The sequence below is a fragment of the Haemaphysalis longicornis genome, unplaced genomic scaffold (assembly GCF_048455015.1).
Source record: "Haemaphysalis longicornis isolate Haplotype H1 unplaced genomic scaffold, Haemaphysalis longicornis Haplotype H1 scaffold_12, whole genome shotgun sequence".
Classification (NCBI taxonomy): Eukaryota; Metazoa; Arthropoda; class Arachnida; order Ixodida; family Ixodidae; genus Haemaphysalis; species Haemaphysalis longicornis.
In genome coordinates this window covers 92,157,408-92,177,274 of record NW_027526225.1, presented here as the reverse complement: position 1 = coordinate 92,177,274, position 19,867 = coordinate 92,157,408, and the positions used below count along the sequence as shown (strand labels likewise).

General features: G+C 48.9%; 1 protein-coding gene across 1 annotated transcript in view; it reads right to left on the bottom strand.

Moving 5' to 3' along the window:
- Positions 1-18,330, bottom strand: part of LOC144163029 (Na(+)/H(+) exchange regulatory cofactor NHE-RF2-like) — a 97,421-nt gene extending 79,091 nt beyond the window's left edge. The window contains exon 1 of the mRNA XM_077693812.1: positions 17,613-18,330. Within this exon, the coding sequence (XP_077549938.1) occupies positions 17,613-18,074 (462 nt within the window). The 5' untranslated portion in view covers positions 18,075-18,330. The remainder of the gene's footprint in view (positions 1-17,612) is intronic.
- Between the last annotated feature and the right edge of the window lie 1,537 nt (positions 18,331-19,867).

The following is a 19,867-nucleotide window of genomic DNA, read 5'->3' as shown; positions in this document are numbered from 1 at the left end:
ACCGTAAGGCGAAGTCTGGTGGGACGTAGCATGACGAGGGGACGCTCTCTTGTCTTGGGGATCCGGTAGCGCGCGGACGTTTCGGCGCTCTTGTCCTGACCTGGGGAACGCGCCACAATGGGACGCGTTCGGACGAGCTGGGAGACTGCAACCGCGCTCGCACTCCCCAGCGCTCCGCTGCTCCGGTATGCAATCGGTGAGTCGAACCATCTCGATCTCTAGCGTTGTTTAATGCCTCGCTCCCAATGTTACCGTTATGGCCTACGATCAGTCTGCATGCAGTGTATTTGATTTGCACTTTGCAATAAATGCTGCCATTGATGTTTTGCCCTCGCCGCCTCCTGCCTTTGTCTGTCTCCGCAAACAACGGACCCGTCCGCAGCCTGCGCTCGCAAGGAATGTTTGCTGAGTGCGGATGGCTGCGGGGTGGGAAATCACTAGTGTGTGAAATGTAGAACCCCACATCTGGCGCCCAACGTGGGGCCTTGTTTGCGGAGACGAGCAGAAGGCACGACCTTGGGAACAATGCGAGGGCGCATGGAGCGCTCCCCCTCTTTTGTTGATCGCCTCGCGCGAGAGAAAGGAATCTCTGCCGCCTCAGGAAAGACTTGCTTTGACCCATCGCTGCTTGAAAAACTGCTTTCCGCAGCGTAGTTGTTTTTGTTGTCGCTCCACGCGGGCGACGGGACTGAAGGGGGGCCTCATCCCTCTTCCACTGACGGGGAGAATTACGCGAGGCAAACTTTGCGCCCGCTGATTGTAACGTCGCAGGAGCCCTGTTGTTCGGCTCGAGAGACCAAGCTCTATTCACGTAAACTAAGCGCCACTGTGTTGAAACGTATTTCAGCATTTTTACGCAAGCGGCGTTCATGTGTGTGAACATAGGGCTGTCGTTGGGAGCAAGTACTGTTTCCGCGTTCATGTGTATGAACGAAGTGTTACTGATGCGAGCAAATACTGCTTTCGCATTTGTGTGGTTAAGCATCGCGCCGGGCGGTCGATGCGACCGTGTGTGTTCTTTGTGCCCTGTACCGTATAGGGTTAGAACAGGCTCTAGCTCTGTTGACATTTCCAGAGCGGTTGCATTGCTGAGAAACTTAGCAGCTGAACCATCGGATTGTCACGTTATCGATGCAATCGAGTTCGTATTTTCCCTACCCTGCACGCTGCAGGGTTAGGACAATTTGGCGTGCTTCGTTGACGCTAACAAGCTGGTAATTATGCCGAAGCCTTGGCAGTTGTGATATTCGACATCGAACCACATGATCGATGGGATCAAAGGGCTACTGCAGCCTGTTTTTTCCTGCCCTATACATTGTAGGGTTTGGACTATTTATTGGGCTTTGTTGACATTAACAGAGCGATGGCAATGCTGACAACTCGGCAGTTGTCGTTAGGATTGCGCCACAAAGGCGGTCCGATCGGAGAGCTATTTTTTCTGCCGTACACTGAAGGTGCGGGGAGTTTCTTTGTGCAGCTAAGCCACCCCGGCTTGGACCACATGACGGAGCGTGTTTATGCTGCTGTCTACTGTTCCGGGCGAGCTGCCGAGCCTGCTGAAGGGGTGCGGTGCGGCATGCCGTCACCAGCCTGGCTGAGAGAGTCGGCAGTCTGGTCGCTCGGCGGCCACGGGCCATCACGGATGTGCCGCCACTTGAGCAACGCTTGCTTGGGTTGGCTGGTGCGATTCTTCCGGGAGCTACCCGCCTGCAGACATCAGTGAGCGACGACCGGGCCTGCTGGTACACTACCAGCGGTGGCATTGGACGAGTGGAAGCCGGCGTAGGCAACACGATGCAGTGACTAACGATTTAATCGACGAACGAACTTTTCGTCGCCTATAGTCCTGTAGTCAGCTCTCACCGGCGTACGCAAGGAATTTAGGAGGGAGGGATGTGGGGATCGCGACTTTCACGCGAACCCCTTTTCTGGCTAGCTTCCCGTTGCGGCCGGCGTGCACACGCGCCTCGCTCACGCGACGGGAACCATACGGGAGGGCGCGAGCGACCGGACGGTTTGTTTGCGCCCTGGTGGAAGCGTTGACCCTTTTCCCCTCTGCCTTACCCGAGAACCAGTTCTTCCTCGATACTAGCGCCACCGTAAGGCGAAGTCTGGTGGGACGTAGCATGACGAGGGGACGCTCTCTTGTCTTGGGGATCCGGTAGCGCGCGGACGTTTCGGCGCTCTTGTCCTGACCTGGGGAACGCGCCACAATGGGACGCGTTCGGACGAGCTGGGAGACTGCAACCGCGCTCGCACTCCCCAGCGCTCCGCTGCTCCGGTATGCAATCGGTGAGTCGAACCATCTCGATCTCTAGCGTTGTTTAATGCCTCGCTCCCAATGTTACCGTTATGGCCTACGATCAGTCTGCATGCAGTGTATTTGATTTGCACTTTGCAATAAATGCTGCCATTGATGTTTTGCCCTCGCCGCCTCCTGCCTTTGTCTGTCTCCGCAAACAACGGACCCGTCCGCAGCCTGCGCTCGCAAGGAATGTTTGCTGAGTGCGGATGGCTGCGGGGTGGGAAATCACTAGTGTGTGAAATGTAGAACCCCACAATATATATATATATATATATATATAGAGAGAGAGAGAGAGAGAGAGAACTCAGTCAGATGACTGACCTGTTTTAGCAGCAGGGGTAGCTACAACAAGAGGGAAATATTGCTACCCTTGTAGCTAAACCAGGTGACTCTACGGCACTTGAGCTTTGTCCCGAGATTTCGAAACAATCCGACGCTATCGTTTCACGCGTTTCGTGGGTTGGCTGCAATCGCTAAACAAGTGGTCTAGCGCGTACGCCCACGTCCAGTCGGGTCCAACGACAGTGAGTAACACTCCACGGGGAAAAAGTGAAAGCGGGTAATCCCCCCCTCCGCCGTTCGTCATCGACGGGTTGCGATAACATCGGGAGTCATTGTTCGGATATAGACACCGCCAGCCTCTTACCGCGTAAAAACAATGAGCGCGATGTTGTTGGCAATACGGTAATGCACGCGCCTTGTGCAAGTCATTTCCCCCAGCTGCAATATAATTTGCGCCGCAGTTCTGGCGGATCGCTATCCGGGGGGCAACATCCTGAATAGGTGTTTTTGCAAATCGATAATAACCAGCGGTACACATCGAGTACGTTACCGGCGGCACGTGCACCAGCAGGATTTGGAAATGACAGCACCTACTAATCAACACCGCAGCACCTGCTGAACGCCGCAACGGATGCCCGCTGAAAAGCATGATTCCCGGTTAATCTTGGGCTTCTTGAGGAAAGCCTCAAGGTTCACACTTCTTTATACAAAGAAGCTGTACCTGGGCAGCAAAGTGCACAGCAACTTTCGCCTCAACTTTGTTACCGAATTGAGAACTGTACAGCACCCGCAATTCTAGCGGGCAGCGGCACTCCAGCGTTTAATATCTAACAAAGACCCGAGCCTTATCGCAAACTAACCATAACGATTCAAAGAGAATGGTTTAATGAATTATGCAGGTGTGTAGATGTATGTACGCGTGTGTGTTTAATGTATGTACGTGTGTACGTTTAATGTATGTATGTATGTATGCATGTATGCATGTATGTATGTATGTATGTATGTATGTATGTATGTATGCATGTATGTATGTATGCATGTATGCATGTATGCATGTATGCATGTATGCATGTATGCATGTATGCATGTATGCATGCATGTATGTATGTATGTATGTATGTATGTATGTATGTATGTATGTATGTATGTATGTATGTATGTATGTATGGAAAGAGATACTACGTTGCTGGCTATTATCAGAGGGACGAGTAATAACACCACAGATGAGATAAAACAAGCGGAAAGGTTCTATGCGGATTTATGCCACACGGACAAGGAAACACTGATAAACGGACTAGCTTGGCTTGGGAGGGTCCCAAAGTAAGAAAGACGAGGAAAAAAAGCGGCTCGAGGGAATGAAGCGGCAAAGCCGCCGGCGACGACGAAGTAACCGTGCATTTCCTTAAGGATAGTGGTGATGTACAAATTATTCACAGAATTCCTCAGAAGATTACAGGTGCCACTGGATTAAAAAAAAAAATACCAACCTAATCCTAATTCACAAGGAGGGCGATTCCAAAGAGCTTAAGAATCACCGACCTATCAGCGCACACCATTTTGAACACAGGCTATTCGCCAAGATAATAGTTAACGGCGCGAGTGATACCCGAGAATTCTAGCAAAAGAAGAAACAGGCTGGATTTAGAAAGGTTGCTCAACAATGCATCACATTTACGCTGCCAACCTGGTAATGAAGCAATATTCGCAGTGCAATAAACCAATTTACATAACATAGATTGCGGAAAAGGTTTTGACTCAGTACGCGCCGCAGCAGTGGCGGAAGTACTGAGAGAACAGTGAGTAGAAGAGACGTACAGCTCTCCTGGAAGACAATTACAAGGAATGTACGGGTTTGATAACGTTTCTTAAGAGTGGGAAGTTACCTTTCATCGAGGGCGTAAGAGCAGGAGACACCATCTCACTGAAACTAATGTCCTTACACCCTGTCAAAAAACGAAGAAAAACGCCCTCCGCAAGGGTGGAATTACCGATAAGACACTCTAAAAGGGTGTATTCTTGATTGATTGTCGGGTTTAACGCGCCGACGCAACGTAGGCGATGAGGCACGCCGTAGTGGAGGGCTCCGGATTAATTTTGACCACCTGGAGATCGTTAACGTGCGCCGAGATCTAAGGGTGTATTCTTGTGTTTTTGCTAGGGTGTAAGGGTGTTATAAAGAACAAGACACCATTAAGGGTGCTTTCTTTCCTTCGTTTTTCCGCTAGGGTGTAGGGGTCTTAGTTACAGACAGTGATTTACACCATTAAGAGTGTAAATTTACACCCTTAAGAGTGTAAACCATTTTATAGTGTACTTATAGCATGTCTACAGGTAGTATTCAGGAACTTTGAGAGAAGTCCGGGACGCGAATAAATGAAGAATATTTCAGACACTTGTGATTTGCTGATGACATCGCACTATGACACTGATGACATCGACAGTAGAAGCACAGCCAGGGAAGCTTTAGGAACTGCACCCGGAAAGCTTAGTTATGGCTCTAGAGATAAATATGAATAGGTTTGAAGCGACGTTACACAGACATGCAGGAGAATGAAATCAGGCGTACAATTAATACGAGCTGCGCAACATTCAAAAAACAGTATGCTACATCTGTCACTGAGAAGAAAGGTACATAGCCAATGCGTACTCCCGATTATTTATTTATTTATTTATTTGAAATACTGCCAGTCTCTTTTTGAGACCAAGGCAGGCGGGCATACAAGGGTGTACTCATATACGTACGAAAGTACTTAGTCGGTAGGTAGTAAAACAGTAATAAGAACGAAAATGTCAAAACAAGAACAAGGGTCAAGTAATATTTTCAAGTCAAGTAATATGATTACTTACTATGATTATGATTACTTATGATTAATATGATTACTTACGGGGGCAAACTTAGGGACTTACTAAGCACCTTGAAAGAAAACTTAGATAAGCCCGACGGGCCATAGAAAGATTAATAAGTAACGCTTAGAGAAAGGAAATGAGCGTTTCGAATTAGCGAGCAAATTCTAGTGGGGGACATCACATCGAAATGAAGAAGTGGAGTTGGGCTGGTCATGTCCACCAAGGTAACGGAGCGGCTGCCGAGAGACTATAGGTAAAGACCGATAATTCGATGAGATAACGAAATTTGATGGCAAAGAATACTGATCCGGATAGATCAGGATAGGAGCAGTTGGAAGTCAATGGCAGAGTCCTTCATCCCGCAGTGAACAACGCTCGTGGAACGGACAAAAGACTGCACTCTTCCATTTTCCGAATGCCGGTCTTCTAATTACGACTGTCGCTGGCCGAAAATCAGAACCTGCTTGCCACATCTGATTCGATGGGGAGTGCTCTTACAACCGGTCACTGGTGGGATTTATAAACCGCGAACGTTCCTAACGCCAGCTGTACCTCGGAATGCTCTTATGGAGTCGTCGTATCCAGGGTTTTATCCAGAATATCGTTTTAGGGGGGAAGGGGCGTGGGGTTGGAAGGGGGGGTGGTTATATCCCCTCGCAGGGTGCTCGTGGTTGTGGGATCTTTTTTTGGTGGGGTGTGGAAATCCTCCTGAGGGGTGCTGGAGGGGTGTTTGGTGGGAAGGTGTATAGATCCCCGGTCGTACAAGAAAAAATGTGCTGACGCGTCGAGACAGCGGACTACAACGATGAAAACGTCTTGATTAGGAGTGCCCACGTGGTGTGTATACCCCTTCCACCCCCCCAAACTCCACCTCCCTCCAAACGCCGACCACTGTAGAGGCCAGGAGTCGAACGGGGAATCTCAACGGGACAGGAACAATTAGAACCTCACAACCTCCTCTCGCCACCCCGGCCTCTCCTCCCGCTTAGGCCGACAATGGCCGCAAAGGCGCGAGAACGAACGCGAAGAAGAGACGGTTGACCCTCAGGCTTTTTCGGCGGGGAAAGCTGCAGGCGGCGGCAGCACTACAAGGCAGAGAGCAGCGGCAGCGGCAGCAGCACGCCGCGTCGTGCGGTCGCGGGCAGCGAAGCGGCGCATAAATCACGCGCGCACGAATCGAGTTTGCGCGGCTTCCTGCTGGAAAACACGCGCAGCTGCCGTCGTCGTCTCTGCTCGAGCGAAGCCCGCGCCGGCGGCGTGTAATTTCTAGGTCGCGCGGCAGGCATTCCAGGCGAGCGAACGGCGCCGACCCATTAAGCCCGCCGCCGCCGCCGCTCCACGTCCCCTGCGCACGTCCACGCCGCAACAGGGGCACGCACACGCCGACGCTGCACGCGCTGCCGGCACTTGCACGTGCCCGAAAAGTTCGACGCGCCGATTGCGCTCGCGAGCGCCGTAACCGTGTGAAGGGGAGCGCTAACCGTGGGATACTACCACCTCAGAGTGGAGGAAGCGAAAATCTTGGGCTTTGAGAGAAGGGAAAGCCGGGTGCCTTTTGAGCGCCCTTGTGCACTGTAAAATTATTTGCACCACTGTCTTTAACTAACACCTTTACACGTCAGCACAAAAAACAAAAGAGAAACACCTTTTAAGGTGTTCTGTCGTTTATAACAGCTTTAGACCATAGCAAAAAAATAAAAAAATCCCTGGCCTTCTCAACTAACGTGAAACCTGGTGAGGGGCGAAGAATGCAGTTTATAAGTGGATTCTTGGCGCCTTTGAGTTTTTGCCAACGGAGATGAAACCTTTGGGGGGGTAGAGGTGCCTTTTGAGTGCCCTTGTGCACTGTAAAATTATTTGCACCACTGTCTTTAACACCTTTACAAGTTAGCACAAAAAACAAAAGAGAAACGCCTTTTAGGGTGTTCTGTCGTTTATAACAGCTTTAGGCCATAGCAAAAAAAAAAAAAATCCCGGGCCTTCTCAACTAACGTGAAACCTGGTGAGGGGCGAAGCATGCAGTTTGTAAGTGGATTCTTGGCGCTTTTGCGCCTTTGCCAACGGAGATGAAACCGTTGGGGGGGTGGAGGTATACAGCTTTGCTGTAAAACTCTCTTGCCTTTGAAGCACGAAGCTCTCTCGAGCGCGAGGCGTAAACGAGTGTCTCGGTGCTTTTTTTAGTAAGCGTTACGAAGCGCTCCAGCGCGAGGCGTGAACGAGTGTCCCTGTATTTTTTTAGAGCGCGTTACATTCTAGCGCGAAGCGTAAACGAGTTTCCCAGTGTTTTGGTACCGTGACTACATGAGACGAACGACGATTACGACGACGACGACAGGAGACGCCAGCAGCCCCAGCCACTAAGGGGCTTCACCTCTAAAACACAGGAATACGGCATATTAAAGGGTGTTTTATCGTTAATTACACCCTCTCAAATGATGTCTTTGTTTTTTATAGGGTGCAACTTGTAAAAGTGCTAGTTATAGACAAAAAGGGTGTAAATTATTTTATGGCGTAGTCTGATCCAGATTGGAGTGCACGCCTGGGGGCCGGTTCGCTGTTACCAAATGTATATAGTGCTATTTAAACGTTTAGTGAACAGACGTAAACACGAAAATCTGTATTTTTAACAACGGGCAGTACACGCCTACTAAACGGAGAAGAAGGGGGGGGGGACGAAACATGTACACAGCAAAACGGTAACTAAAAGTGCGCTATTTCAGTCCATTCGCACAAAGCTAACCGTACAGAAGAAAGCTGCCCTTACTTGTTCCATAATATTCCATAATAAAATTGGAATCGGCCGAAGCCGTTGTACAATAACGTTGTAGAACTGGATTGATAAAACAATCCCTTTTTTTCTAAAGCCATTGTCGAATTTAATAAGCTACCGAATGATGTTTTGTTAATTATGTCGAATACTTCACTTTCGCGTTCTTTGTAGTGTTTCTTTAGCGATACCTGGTTCTGGCTTCTGTGTAATGCTTTCAATCACATTTCTGTAGCCCCGTTCTTATGCATGTATGTCTAGCCCCCTCTACTGTCTTCATAAAGGCGCTGTGGACACTACGATAAATAATAAATAAATAAAGCTTTATTGGCGTAAGCCAACAGAATATACGATGCTAACTTCCAGAAGTACGACGCATCGTGATCATAAGGTACTAACACGGGGACAAACATTTCCTCGCTAACGCGGGCGGAACAAGTACGACTGCAATCCAACTTTTAATCCAATCCAATCCATTCCAGCACGAAATATTGCGCAGTGTGAAAATTATGCAACGGCGGGAGAAGCCATGCGCGCGGCAGTGGCCCGAGCACATTTCGTGAATGCATCAGCGTAGCCCACGCAAGGTGCCTCGCGCTTCGCAAGACATGTCTTGAGTAGCGTCACTAAATAAGGTACGCTTAAGATTACCGGTACTCCGTGGTGCACCCGGAAGCGTCTCGGGGCCATTTTGTTTCTGGCTTGCAGTGTTGCCATCCCTTCCAACGAAGCCGCCGCCAGTTGTTGCGGGCAGGTGTGACCGGCCGCTCTAGCGTCCGCGCAGCAGAGAGAGAGAGAGAGAGAGATGGGGAGGAGGGAGGAGTGACGCCCAGAAACAAAATGGCTGCGCCCATATGTAAACAAATATCACGTGGTTCCGACCCACCAATGAAAATCCTGGCGGCACATAACAGTGAGAGAAAAGAGTGCCGATACTCTAAAAGACTTTATTTAGTGACGCTAGTCTTATGAACCTTGTGAGGTGTGGTCCAACATGCGCGTCACCTTGAGAACAATGGGTGTTTCGCGTTTTTCCGGGAGATAGTCCAGTCAGTCCAACACGACGCTCCGCAGACATAATTGTCAAAGCATGTTGAAGAAAGAGCAACAGCTCCTGGTAATTCCTTGCGCAAGGTCATTCCTGTGCAGCGCTGCAGGTCGGCAAACGATTGCACACAAAAGAGCACGGCACAGGGGAGGGTGCCATGCAGGCAATCAGATTAGATCTGGTGTATTCGCGCGCAGTGAGCACTGAGGTCATCACGTTGAGGTCATCTGCGCAAGGGACGAGCAACAGGACGGTGAACAAAGAGAAACTGTCTCGCTGCAGTGCGCGGTGTAGAGCAAGTTACACGGCAGCAGCTGCAACAATGGTGTCATCTGGAGCGTTGGGTTGGTGATGTTCACCATCATCATAATCATCATCAGCCTATCTACGTCCACTGCAGGGCAAAGGCCTCTCCCATTGATCTTCAATTACTCCGTCCTGTGCTAACCGAGACCAATTCATCCCCGCAAACTTCTTGATCTCATCTCTGCCCACCTAACTTTCTGCCACCCCCTGCCACGCTTGCCTTTTCTAGGTATCCACTCTGTTACCCTTAGTGACCAACGGTTACCCTTCCTTCGCAGCAATTACATGCCCTGCCCACACCCATTTTTTCTTCTTAATTTCTACTAATATGTTCCGTTCCCTCACCCAACCCACTCTCTTCTTGACCCTTAATGTTGCACCTATCATATTCCGTTCCAGTGCTCGCTGAGTCGTCCTCAATTCAAGTTGAACCGGCCCTTTTAGTGAGCTTCCAAGTTTCTGCCCCGTATGAGAGTACCGGTAAATTGCAGCTGCCATACACTATCTTCTTCAGGGACAATGGTAGGCTGCCATCCATTATCGGAGAATGCCTGCCGAATGCACTCCACCCCATTCTTATCCTTCTAATTATCTATGCCTTATTTCTAATTACCTTATCTCTAATAATTTTATAAGTTGATAATGTTACTACACTGTAAAGTGATTTACACCCTTTTGTCTAACTTACACCCTACCCTTTGAATGGGCGTAATTAACGACAAAACACCCTCTGGAAGGGTGTATTGTGGTTTTGCTAGGGTCTAAGGGTGTTCGTTACAGACAGGGAATTACACCCTTCAGGGCGTAAATCCTTCTACAGAGTAAGCACGATACACTGTAATGATTTGCACCATTACGAGAATTTTCACTATCACTAGCACACTTATATTCTAGCAATACCACAATAAAACACCATTTTACAGAGCGCATAGTTAACACCCCACCAAAAAACACTACAAAACAAGGGTGTTTTGTCATTTAAAACACCCTTTGAAAGGGCGTTTTTTGTGGTGTAAAGGCGTCAGTTAGACAAGGGAATTTCTAACTTTCCTACGCTGGTGACGTTAAAAAATGGCGAGTTATAGACATGAGGCGAAGGTGCGGTATAGGCAGTACTCTTGGTCGCTGTCAGGTCGCTGTCTCGAAAAGAGGCGCTGCTTATTATGCATCCAAGGTATTCATCAAAAACTTTCCGTAAACCTTTTTCGGCAAAACAGACTCCTTTTGGGAAACTGTCGTTGCCATCACCCTCATCACGCCGATTGTGCTCAGAGAAGACGAAGGCCTCGCCCACCGAGTTCAAAGCGAACCCGTCTATTGCACCCCTATCTTATATATTTACACAGTCCAAGAAATTCTTTCACTGCCCTACTTATAACTATGACTCTCGGTAGCCGTTCCGTAGCAAAAAAGAAAAAAAAAACGACAGGTCAGCTGCAGCCGATCCCGTGTCCACGTCCCTTGAACGAAGTATGCGATATTCATCTTCGGCGATACAACGGTCTCGTTGCAAGGCACTGTCCCAGTGTGCAGGCAGTCACAGAACAATTAGCACTTCATAAGCAATGCGTTCACAATGCACATCGCTCCCATTCCACATCAAAACGGATCATGCTAAAAAAGATCGCCCAGCTGAATAAAAAACCGCCTGCGTGAAAACGCCCACCATCACCACCGCCCTTGCCCTGCAGTTAAAAGTACGTCGGTCGCCCTTTTTCTTTCTCTACTATTTGCCCTGAAATGTGAATGGCGCTCTATAAAGATATGCGAGGCAGCGGACTGCGATTAGCGAGGTAGAAGAGAGGAAGGGGACCGCCGATAGGACCGCGCATACCCTCCCCGCCCTGTTCGTCGCGCAAATCGCACCTGTTATCACACCACAGATTATTGTCGGCTCAGCGACCTAGTCACAGCGGCGCTCGCGCGCCTACGAGTTTCAGGTGTTAAGCAATATTACTACACATTGCGGCCACCGACTCCCGAGTGTTCCTGCCGCTACGTCGAGTGCCAACGCTAAGCCGTTTCGCTCGAGTGCCCAAGTTTCTCCGCCTCGAGATGTGTGGCGTAGTCATGGGGCGGATGTCTTGGAAAACATTGTACGCGCGCACAACTACACTCAAAGAGCGGCCACGCGTGTAGACATCAGTACAACCATTAAAAAATGCGCGCCAATCCACCCTGTGGAGGTGGTTGGAAAGCGAAGCTGTAAATGACACCCACAACGATTACCAATGCGACGTCACTTGAATTCACGCACGTGGCTCTACAAAGAGTGAAACCAGAGACAAGTGAAATGCACTTAACCACACCCTTCATTACTTCAAAGAGATATTCAACGCTAAGGTTAATTCATTGCAAGATCCACGAATGGTAGTTGGTTGAGTTGTATTAGTGAAGCACATGAGTGGAAACTTTTTGAAATAAAATTACAGGAAGCTCAAACCTGGTGTTAGACGATCTCACTTCTCCGCCTCTGCCACCGCCGACGCAGGCGACGAGATCGGCACAGAAACGGAGAGGTGACACGTTACGCGTTGGTGTGAGCTTCATTTAATTTTTAGCAACGATCCTATCGCATGTGCAAGGCGCGCACACGGCCGCTACAGGTGCCGTGGACACAGCGGCGCGAGAGGTCACGTGACGCTATCACGTGGCATTCAGCGAGAACGCACGGGGTAAACCAGTAGATTAACTCTGTCAGTGCACCGTAACTCAATCGCTGAGACAAAGGGCTCCGTTTCTTTATTCGTTCCAAGTTCGATTCCTGGCGGTGCCAGCAACTTCTTTTATTTGTTCGCGGGAGTTTTCTGTTGACACCAACGGTCATGACAGAACCCTGGTGGGTAGAGGTAAAAAGCTTCGCTTAAAAAAAGACCTGTCACCATACTACGAATGTCCAATGCAGAACGAAAACCTGTTCAATAAGGTGTGTTGGGCGAGTTGGTTCTTGATTATGTAACGATGTTTAGCGCAGTTACGACAAGGACGGTTAAATAACTAAACAGACGCTGCTGGCAGAAGTGCCTCCTCATTATGTAGACCCGATATTATGCCGACGTTTCCCTCTCTCTTTTCGCCACCTTCAGCGTCTTTTCCTCGTCATAATTGTTTCCTGTTCTCACTTGCTAACGTACAAATCTACATAAAACGTTTTCGTTGCTTTCCCTTTTCACCGATTCTCTAATTGCAACAGCAGGCTTCTTCGTTACATTTTAACTCCGATATCTTGTTGATGTTTCTGCAATCCTTGCCCCGCTGCTGCGTGACTATCATACGTGCACCCAATCATTATCAGACTCAATCTGCCTGCAGAAGCTTGTTAGCCGGGCGGGTGGGCCCCTCTACCTTAAAGTAACTCTCGCTACATCTACCCTGCATGCCGGAAGGTCGACATCATCTGGACCGCTGGCCATTCCTCACTGACGGGCGACAACTTTGCTCATCAGATATAGCCTGCACCCTCTCCCTCCAGGCTTCCGAGGAGACTACATCGTCCATTCTTCTCGTCACCTCTCAAGACATTACGAAGTAATAAGTACGGTATTACAAGTCCGAGAAACAACACTTTCCTCTCCCTCAGCGTTCACTCTCCGAGGAAGAGTAATTGCTACTCCGCAGAATATCAACCCCTTTCCTCCCCCAGTCCGCCTGCATCGTATGTTTCCAACTGAATACTCTGCTGAACGGCACTTCGTTCTCAACCCGGTACTCCGCCGGGTTGAGAACGGGCTGATAATACAGTGCGAGCACAATATCAACTTCCTCCTCTCCGATACACTTCTCCCCACCCTTGATCTGTAGGACAACCTGGTGACCCGCGGCCATTTGCACGTCCAGCAACTCCAGGCCGCCAGAGCGAAGGCTTCCTGCTCACATCATGGATTCCTCGACTAGAAAACCACTCCCACTTCAGCGGCTCAAATAAACGTTTTCTCTACTATACTACTGCACGACTGTCATTGTTCTTTTCTCCTGTTAATTTCGAAAACTTCGCCGATTTGATCTTTCCTTCTAACCACTTTCGCAATACCACGTTTTTTTCTTATTAGCCGCTTCCTTTTACGAGACAGTTTACTAATTTCATTGCCCGCTTCTCGACCTCCTAAAGCTGCGGCCGATTCTGCGGTTATCTTAGAAGAAGTGAAGAAGTTGCGAGTCAACGCTGTGGTTTGTCGTCTGCCTTCTTAGTGTGCGTGTGTAAGTGCGCTACCATCAAGATGTTCCAAAAAGTTATCTTATGTTGTCATTCAGTAAGTACGTCATCTCCATCCCCTCAGGCTGCGAGTCCGCTCTGAGACGTTATTTTAAAATCCCGCGCCCTTTTTGTTTCAGTTCGAAAAATTTGCCGCGTATCTGCTCACTTTGCTGCAAATGTCGCCGAAAGACGGCGGCAGCCTTCTGCCGCCATCCTGACGCTCTTCCCCCCCTTTCGCTCCTCCCAAGATAAATGCAGTGGAGGTTTGATAAATTCAATTTCAATTTTCCCGCGTTCCACCGCTCGCGCCATCTACTGAACCCTTTTGTAACTGTTGAGCTTCTTGGAATGCTGCCACGAGGTCGAGGCTTGCGCGAGCCGTTTTTTTCGGGCTCAAAATATTGTTTTCAACGCGTATTTTTTCTATTTGCTATCGCAAATATAAAGCTCACGTGTATTGTCAATACAAAAAATACACTGCGAGTACCAGTTCTGCATTGATGTTTTGCCTCGAATAAGTTTAATGTTTTCTTTTTGCTCAACAATGTTTAGACGTACGTTTCCGGCTAATTTATAGTTCCGAAAAGTTTAGGCTATATAAACTTCTAGGCGAACGAAGAATTCTAAGCATACAGTATAGCCCCCTTATAGCGAACCCTGTTTTAACGAAATCCCGGCTATAACGAACAAACCTTTTCCGGTTACCCTTTGAAGAAACCTATTTTATGTTCAAATATGGCGAAAAACGGATATAACGAACTGATTTCCGTTTCCAACTGATTTCCGTTTCCCGACGTGTTCGTTATAAGCCGGCTAGACTGTATTGGCCGGATGTCTGGATCGAGGGACAGGCAGCCAGACGTACATACAGACCAAAATTTTCAGGTTAAGCAGCCCGAGAGAGACTACAGTCTTTAAAACGGCAGGAACCTATTAACTGCGATGGAGCTTTTATGTACGGGACTGCACCACGTGTACGGCAATAAAACTAAAATTTCCAAACAGAAAAGAACGGCTAGCAGCTGCGATCAAGGTCGCCGGCAGTTTGCCTTCCTTCTATGCCGCTGCGGAAATTCACAGCCGTGCCTTTACTACCCTCCCCAGCTGTTTCTTTTTTTCTCTTTCTCTCTCTCTTTCCGTAGCTCGACTCACAAGTACGCAGCCAAAACAGAGCTGCTACGCATCTCTGCCTTTGATAGCCCGACGACGATAAGTATCTGGAAGAGACACAAATGCCCTGAAAAATGTTCAGGGCTTGCCACTAACAAAGCACTATTTTAAGCGCACCACCGAGTTCAAAAATTTCTGTTGTGTTGTTTTCTCTGATAATCATATATTTAATACAATGTGTCTCTGGCTCCAGGATGAAATCCGTCATTTCGTGCATTGTGGCATCCGCATCAAAATCATTATCAAAATCCGCATCAAAGCCATTACGATGTGGCTCGTAAAAAAAGTGTTTGGGGAAACTATAATATAGCAGAGGGAGACGTTGACCACCCTCCCAGGGAGAGACGGCTATTACTATATCGATCCCCATTAGGAGTAACTAGCGGATTCAGGTAGAATGTTCTTGAATATTCTATGCTCATACATATACCTTCCAAAAAGGCATTAACCTTGAATTCATTTATTTTCAGTCGAAATGAACGACCCCACTGTGATCGGACGACCTGACAGCACCAGGTTCTGAAAATACCGAGTTGATCGTTCCTTCGGAACAAAAAAAGAGACGCCGACCAGTCCAAACAAAAAATGTGCTGACGTTTCGGCTTCCAGCACGGAAGCCCCGTTCACAATGAAAGCATCACCAGAAGTGGGTCGTTTAAGTGGGCTTGAGTAATCGCTGCAAAGAGCGCGCGTAGATCGGGTTTATATTTCCTTCGTTACGGTTGACTGTGTTAGATGTGGTCTGAATGATTAGTGATTCCGGATGTAGCCGTGATGCTGTCTTTTTTTTTTTTTTTTTTGTAGCGACGATTCTTGCGTTGTCTCAATCAATCTTGTGGTCATTCACGATCGTTCTCGTGTGGATCCCCGGCCCCCAAGTCAAGGAAGTTACCTCAGAATGGACGGAAAAGCCTGCTCCAGGAACGCATAAGAACACGAGACCGATTTGAGGGTCTAGACCGAAGCAGTGGCGGCCCCTACCTTTTCGGGGGTGGTAATGCTTGAAACTTGCAAAGCACGCCACTGATATCGTCTCCCGAGACCAAAAACGAGAGACCGCGTAAGTTACCTCGGTTAAGCTCAATTATTGTACTGTAGGAATGGTGCTTGTAAGACACGTGCCTCGATGTTCAAACTCATCCAACGAGTCATTCTTCCACGTTTCTTGGATTTCCACTACAACTGGAAAGCAGTTGAAATGAATGACCTCATTATACCTGAAGGAGGCATCGGCGATCACGAAAACGTCCTCGATACCGGCACTCCAATTATTATCATCATCAGCCTGTCCGTGTCCACTGCAGTAGAAGGGGGACTATGCAGGACTATGGCGGCTAGCTACCATATCCGGACGAAGGCCTCTGAATTTATTTTTTCATTTCATCCTTCCATGGAGTCAACTGTCTTCCTCTACTTTTCGTCACCTCCATCGGTAGCCCCTCAGTTACGCCGATTATACAGCAGCACTATACCCCGATGGCATTGTAAAAATGCCCTTTAAATTTTGGGTGCCCGCGGATAATTTTAGTTTCCTTTACTCCCTTTTTACCGTAATCTGGACGAGTTCCTGTCGCCAACACTGCCTCTCGCGCTAAGCGCGCAAATGAATGGAGCGAGGCACTGACACAGTCGGGCAAGCGAGTCTGCCCGGATATACTACGTTCAGAACAGGTGCAGCAGACGTGCGCAGATTTTTCGCATGTTAAAAGACATGCGTGCGTCACCCTGACATACTTTTTTTTTTTCCCTAGCCGCCGGACCTTGAAAAAAAAAAAAAGAAAAAGTTGTACACGTCGCTCTACTCGATCGCCTGCTTGTCAACCGGTCAGATATTTCGACAAAAAGGAAACGCGTCACCGGCTCTTCTAAACGTCAAGTACCGTAGAGATATACCAGAAAAGCCGGTGTGCTCGTTTCAAGCATCTGCAACGTAAGCGCTAAAGAAAAAGGACTTCATATCAGGACGCGACCTTTGTTAAAAGACCGAAAAGATAACGCGCTTTAAACTGGCCGGGCACTTTTCCTTACTTGGTTCTTACGAACACTCTTGTAAATGCGACAATCCAAGTAAATTCTAGATAGTTTGATAACGAACCGGATATATTTGAACCAAATTGCACAGAGCTGACGATGCTCGCCAAATTCCAGTCGTCGACTATTAAGACTCCCCCGTTTGTATAGAAAATTTTAACCTGCGCGTGAAAGTTCGCTAAGCGGTCGATAACTATTCTGTGACACTAAAGAGCAGATTTTGATTATCAGTTATATTTGAACCAAATTACACGGAGCTTACGAAGCTCGCCGAATTCCAGACGACTATTAAGACTTCCCCGCTTGTAAGACAATTTTAATCTGCGCGTAAAAGTTCGCTAAACGGTCGATGAGGTTTCTGCAACACTAAAGAGCAGATTTTGATTATCAGTTATCTAAAAGACCGTTCGCACACAACGGTCCGGCATTGCTAAATGTTGCGTTGCTGGCTCGCGCCACGGGCCAAGCCCATCACGTGGGCGTTGCCAACGCGTGCGCACTTACGAAACTAGCAGAACGGTTGCAATGACTCGGATTCGCTGCTGCTTCTTCGCTTAGCGCCCCAACACCGCGCCCCGATCGCGCGTGTCCCCAAGCCATTTTTTTCGTCCGCACCACTCGTTTACATAAATTTCTCATCTTGCGGGGCGGGTCTCCTTACCTGCGCCGGAGAAGGAGGCGATGCGTTTTCCTCGGCGGCCTCCCGGTCGTCGTGAGCGTGCCCGTTGGGCGGCTGCTGGTCGTCGCCGGTGGGAGTCCGAATGTAGCGCACGTTATCCTGCGTGGATCGCGGCACGAGCTTGTGCTCGCGGTACCACGCGTCGGCCGCGCTGTCGACCACCAGCAATCGCGTCTCGTCCGGCACGGCGCGAATGCGCTCGACCACCTGCTTGTGGCTCTCGCTCGCGATGTTGACGCCGTTCACTTCGACGATCCGGTCCCCTTCCAGCATGCCGGCCAGCTCGGCCGGGCTGCCGCTGTCGACCTTCCCGATGAACTGGCCCGGCCGGGACTTCTCGGCGTGCAGGTTGAAGCCGTAGCCGTCGAACGTGGGGATCTTGACCAGGTGGCAGAGCCGCGGGGCGGGCGCCTCGGCGGGCAACAGGTCCGGTGTCGTCGACATGCCGCTGCGTCGACCGCTCACAGTCGCTAAGCTTACTGCCGGCGCTAGTTTCCTGCCGGATACGGCAAGTGCATCGGGCGCTGGAGGACTCGCCCGCCGAGCAGAAGTTGACCTGCAGCCGCTAAACGGGAACAATAAGCGGAAAACAAAATTCCTGCCGACTAGTGACTACTCCGTCGAGCCGCCCACACGAACGATACTCGCTTGCTTCTCCGGCGTCAACAATTCGGAGCGCAAAAACGCCGCCAGCGGGGAGAGAGGGAGAGGAGGGCGAGAGAGGAGGGTAAGCTACCGGCGACCGCCTAGCGCGTGGAATGCGAAACACGTAGACGAGAAAACCTACCCAAACGGGCAAGGCAACCGCGTTTGCGCCTATTAAAAAAAATGAGAATAGCAGAGGATACTGAGCACATCACTTGCCTAGTACTGCTAAGGGGATTACAAACTCTTTGCTCACGGCGCTTTGCTCGTATTTTCTTAAACCGTTAACTTGGTATGAAACAAATGGTTGCGACCGCTTTTTTCTCCTTGAAACTTCAATGCGTCTCAGACATTCTAGAGGCACATTTGATTTTTTAGGGACGCTTGTCATTTCAGTCTTGTGGGATGCCTCCAAGCATTCATCGATGATTTAACCAGCACTTACGCTTACGACACAATCACGCTTACGATTGGTTTCACCGCGTTGGCTTCCCAACAGCAATTTTCAAGCAGCTGTTGGACAAAGCGTTCGTGACTAAGCCATTTAGGCACAGGTGTGGGCTGGGCATGCCTCACACATTCTATTCAGAGAATGTTTAGGGTTCCGCAGGTGCTGCAGATTTACCGCAACACGCACGTCACAGAGTGACAAATAAAGTGTAGCTCACTGCTTGCACTAGAATAGAGGAGGCTAATGCGAGTAATTTTTACCACAGGCTCCCAGTGCGCGGTGGACGTTGTCACTATGTACAGGACTTCTAGAAAACTGGGAGCAGGCTCCTACTATGACTGAAGCCAGGTCCACTTCCCAATCAGCCACGGACGTCCAAGAAACCGCCCAACATCCAATGTCAAGTTTGGACGGCCACTGTACGTCCACTGTACGTTCATGTTTGAATGCACATTGGCGGGCATACTGTGGTCTTCCAACAAAGGATATACGTTTTTGCATGTCCGAAGGACATCCGCCCGTGGACATAAGAAGTTACCAAGAAGCATCGAATAATGGTGTAAATTGAATGTAAAAGCAAAAACGTTAAAGATCCTCTATTTTTCAATTAAAAAGATTTTGTGCATCAACACCCTGACTTGTATACTGCAAGTTTCATCTCTGTTACTAAAATTAGGCCTAATTTTTAAACTTTTTTGAAGCACCTCACCGACTCCAATGATTACCTCTTTAAAGAAGTGATATAAGAATTGAGAACCGATAACCTAACGTGTGAAGCATGTCTACCGTTTATGCGTATGCAGGAGTAAGCCATGTGTCGCGGATGTAAACCGCGTGCTTGTGTCGCTACTGCCAAAGGCAGTTCCAACTGCATTCTATAACAAGCGGTTATCTTTTATGAATTCGATACATTTTGGCGCCACCAAATGAAAAAGGTAGGCTAAATAAGTGTATGTGGTAAAGCTAACAAACCACGAATGCTTTGTATTTGTGTATGTTGCAAGTAGACCCTGTGTAAATGAAACATCTTATGTAAAGGGACTGGATGCCTGGGAGGGAGGAATGGTCCCCCCCCCCCCCCCCCCCAGGACACTGGCTGTCCTCTCTGTGCAAAATCCATGTACCAAGAAGTGTACGCCAT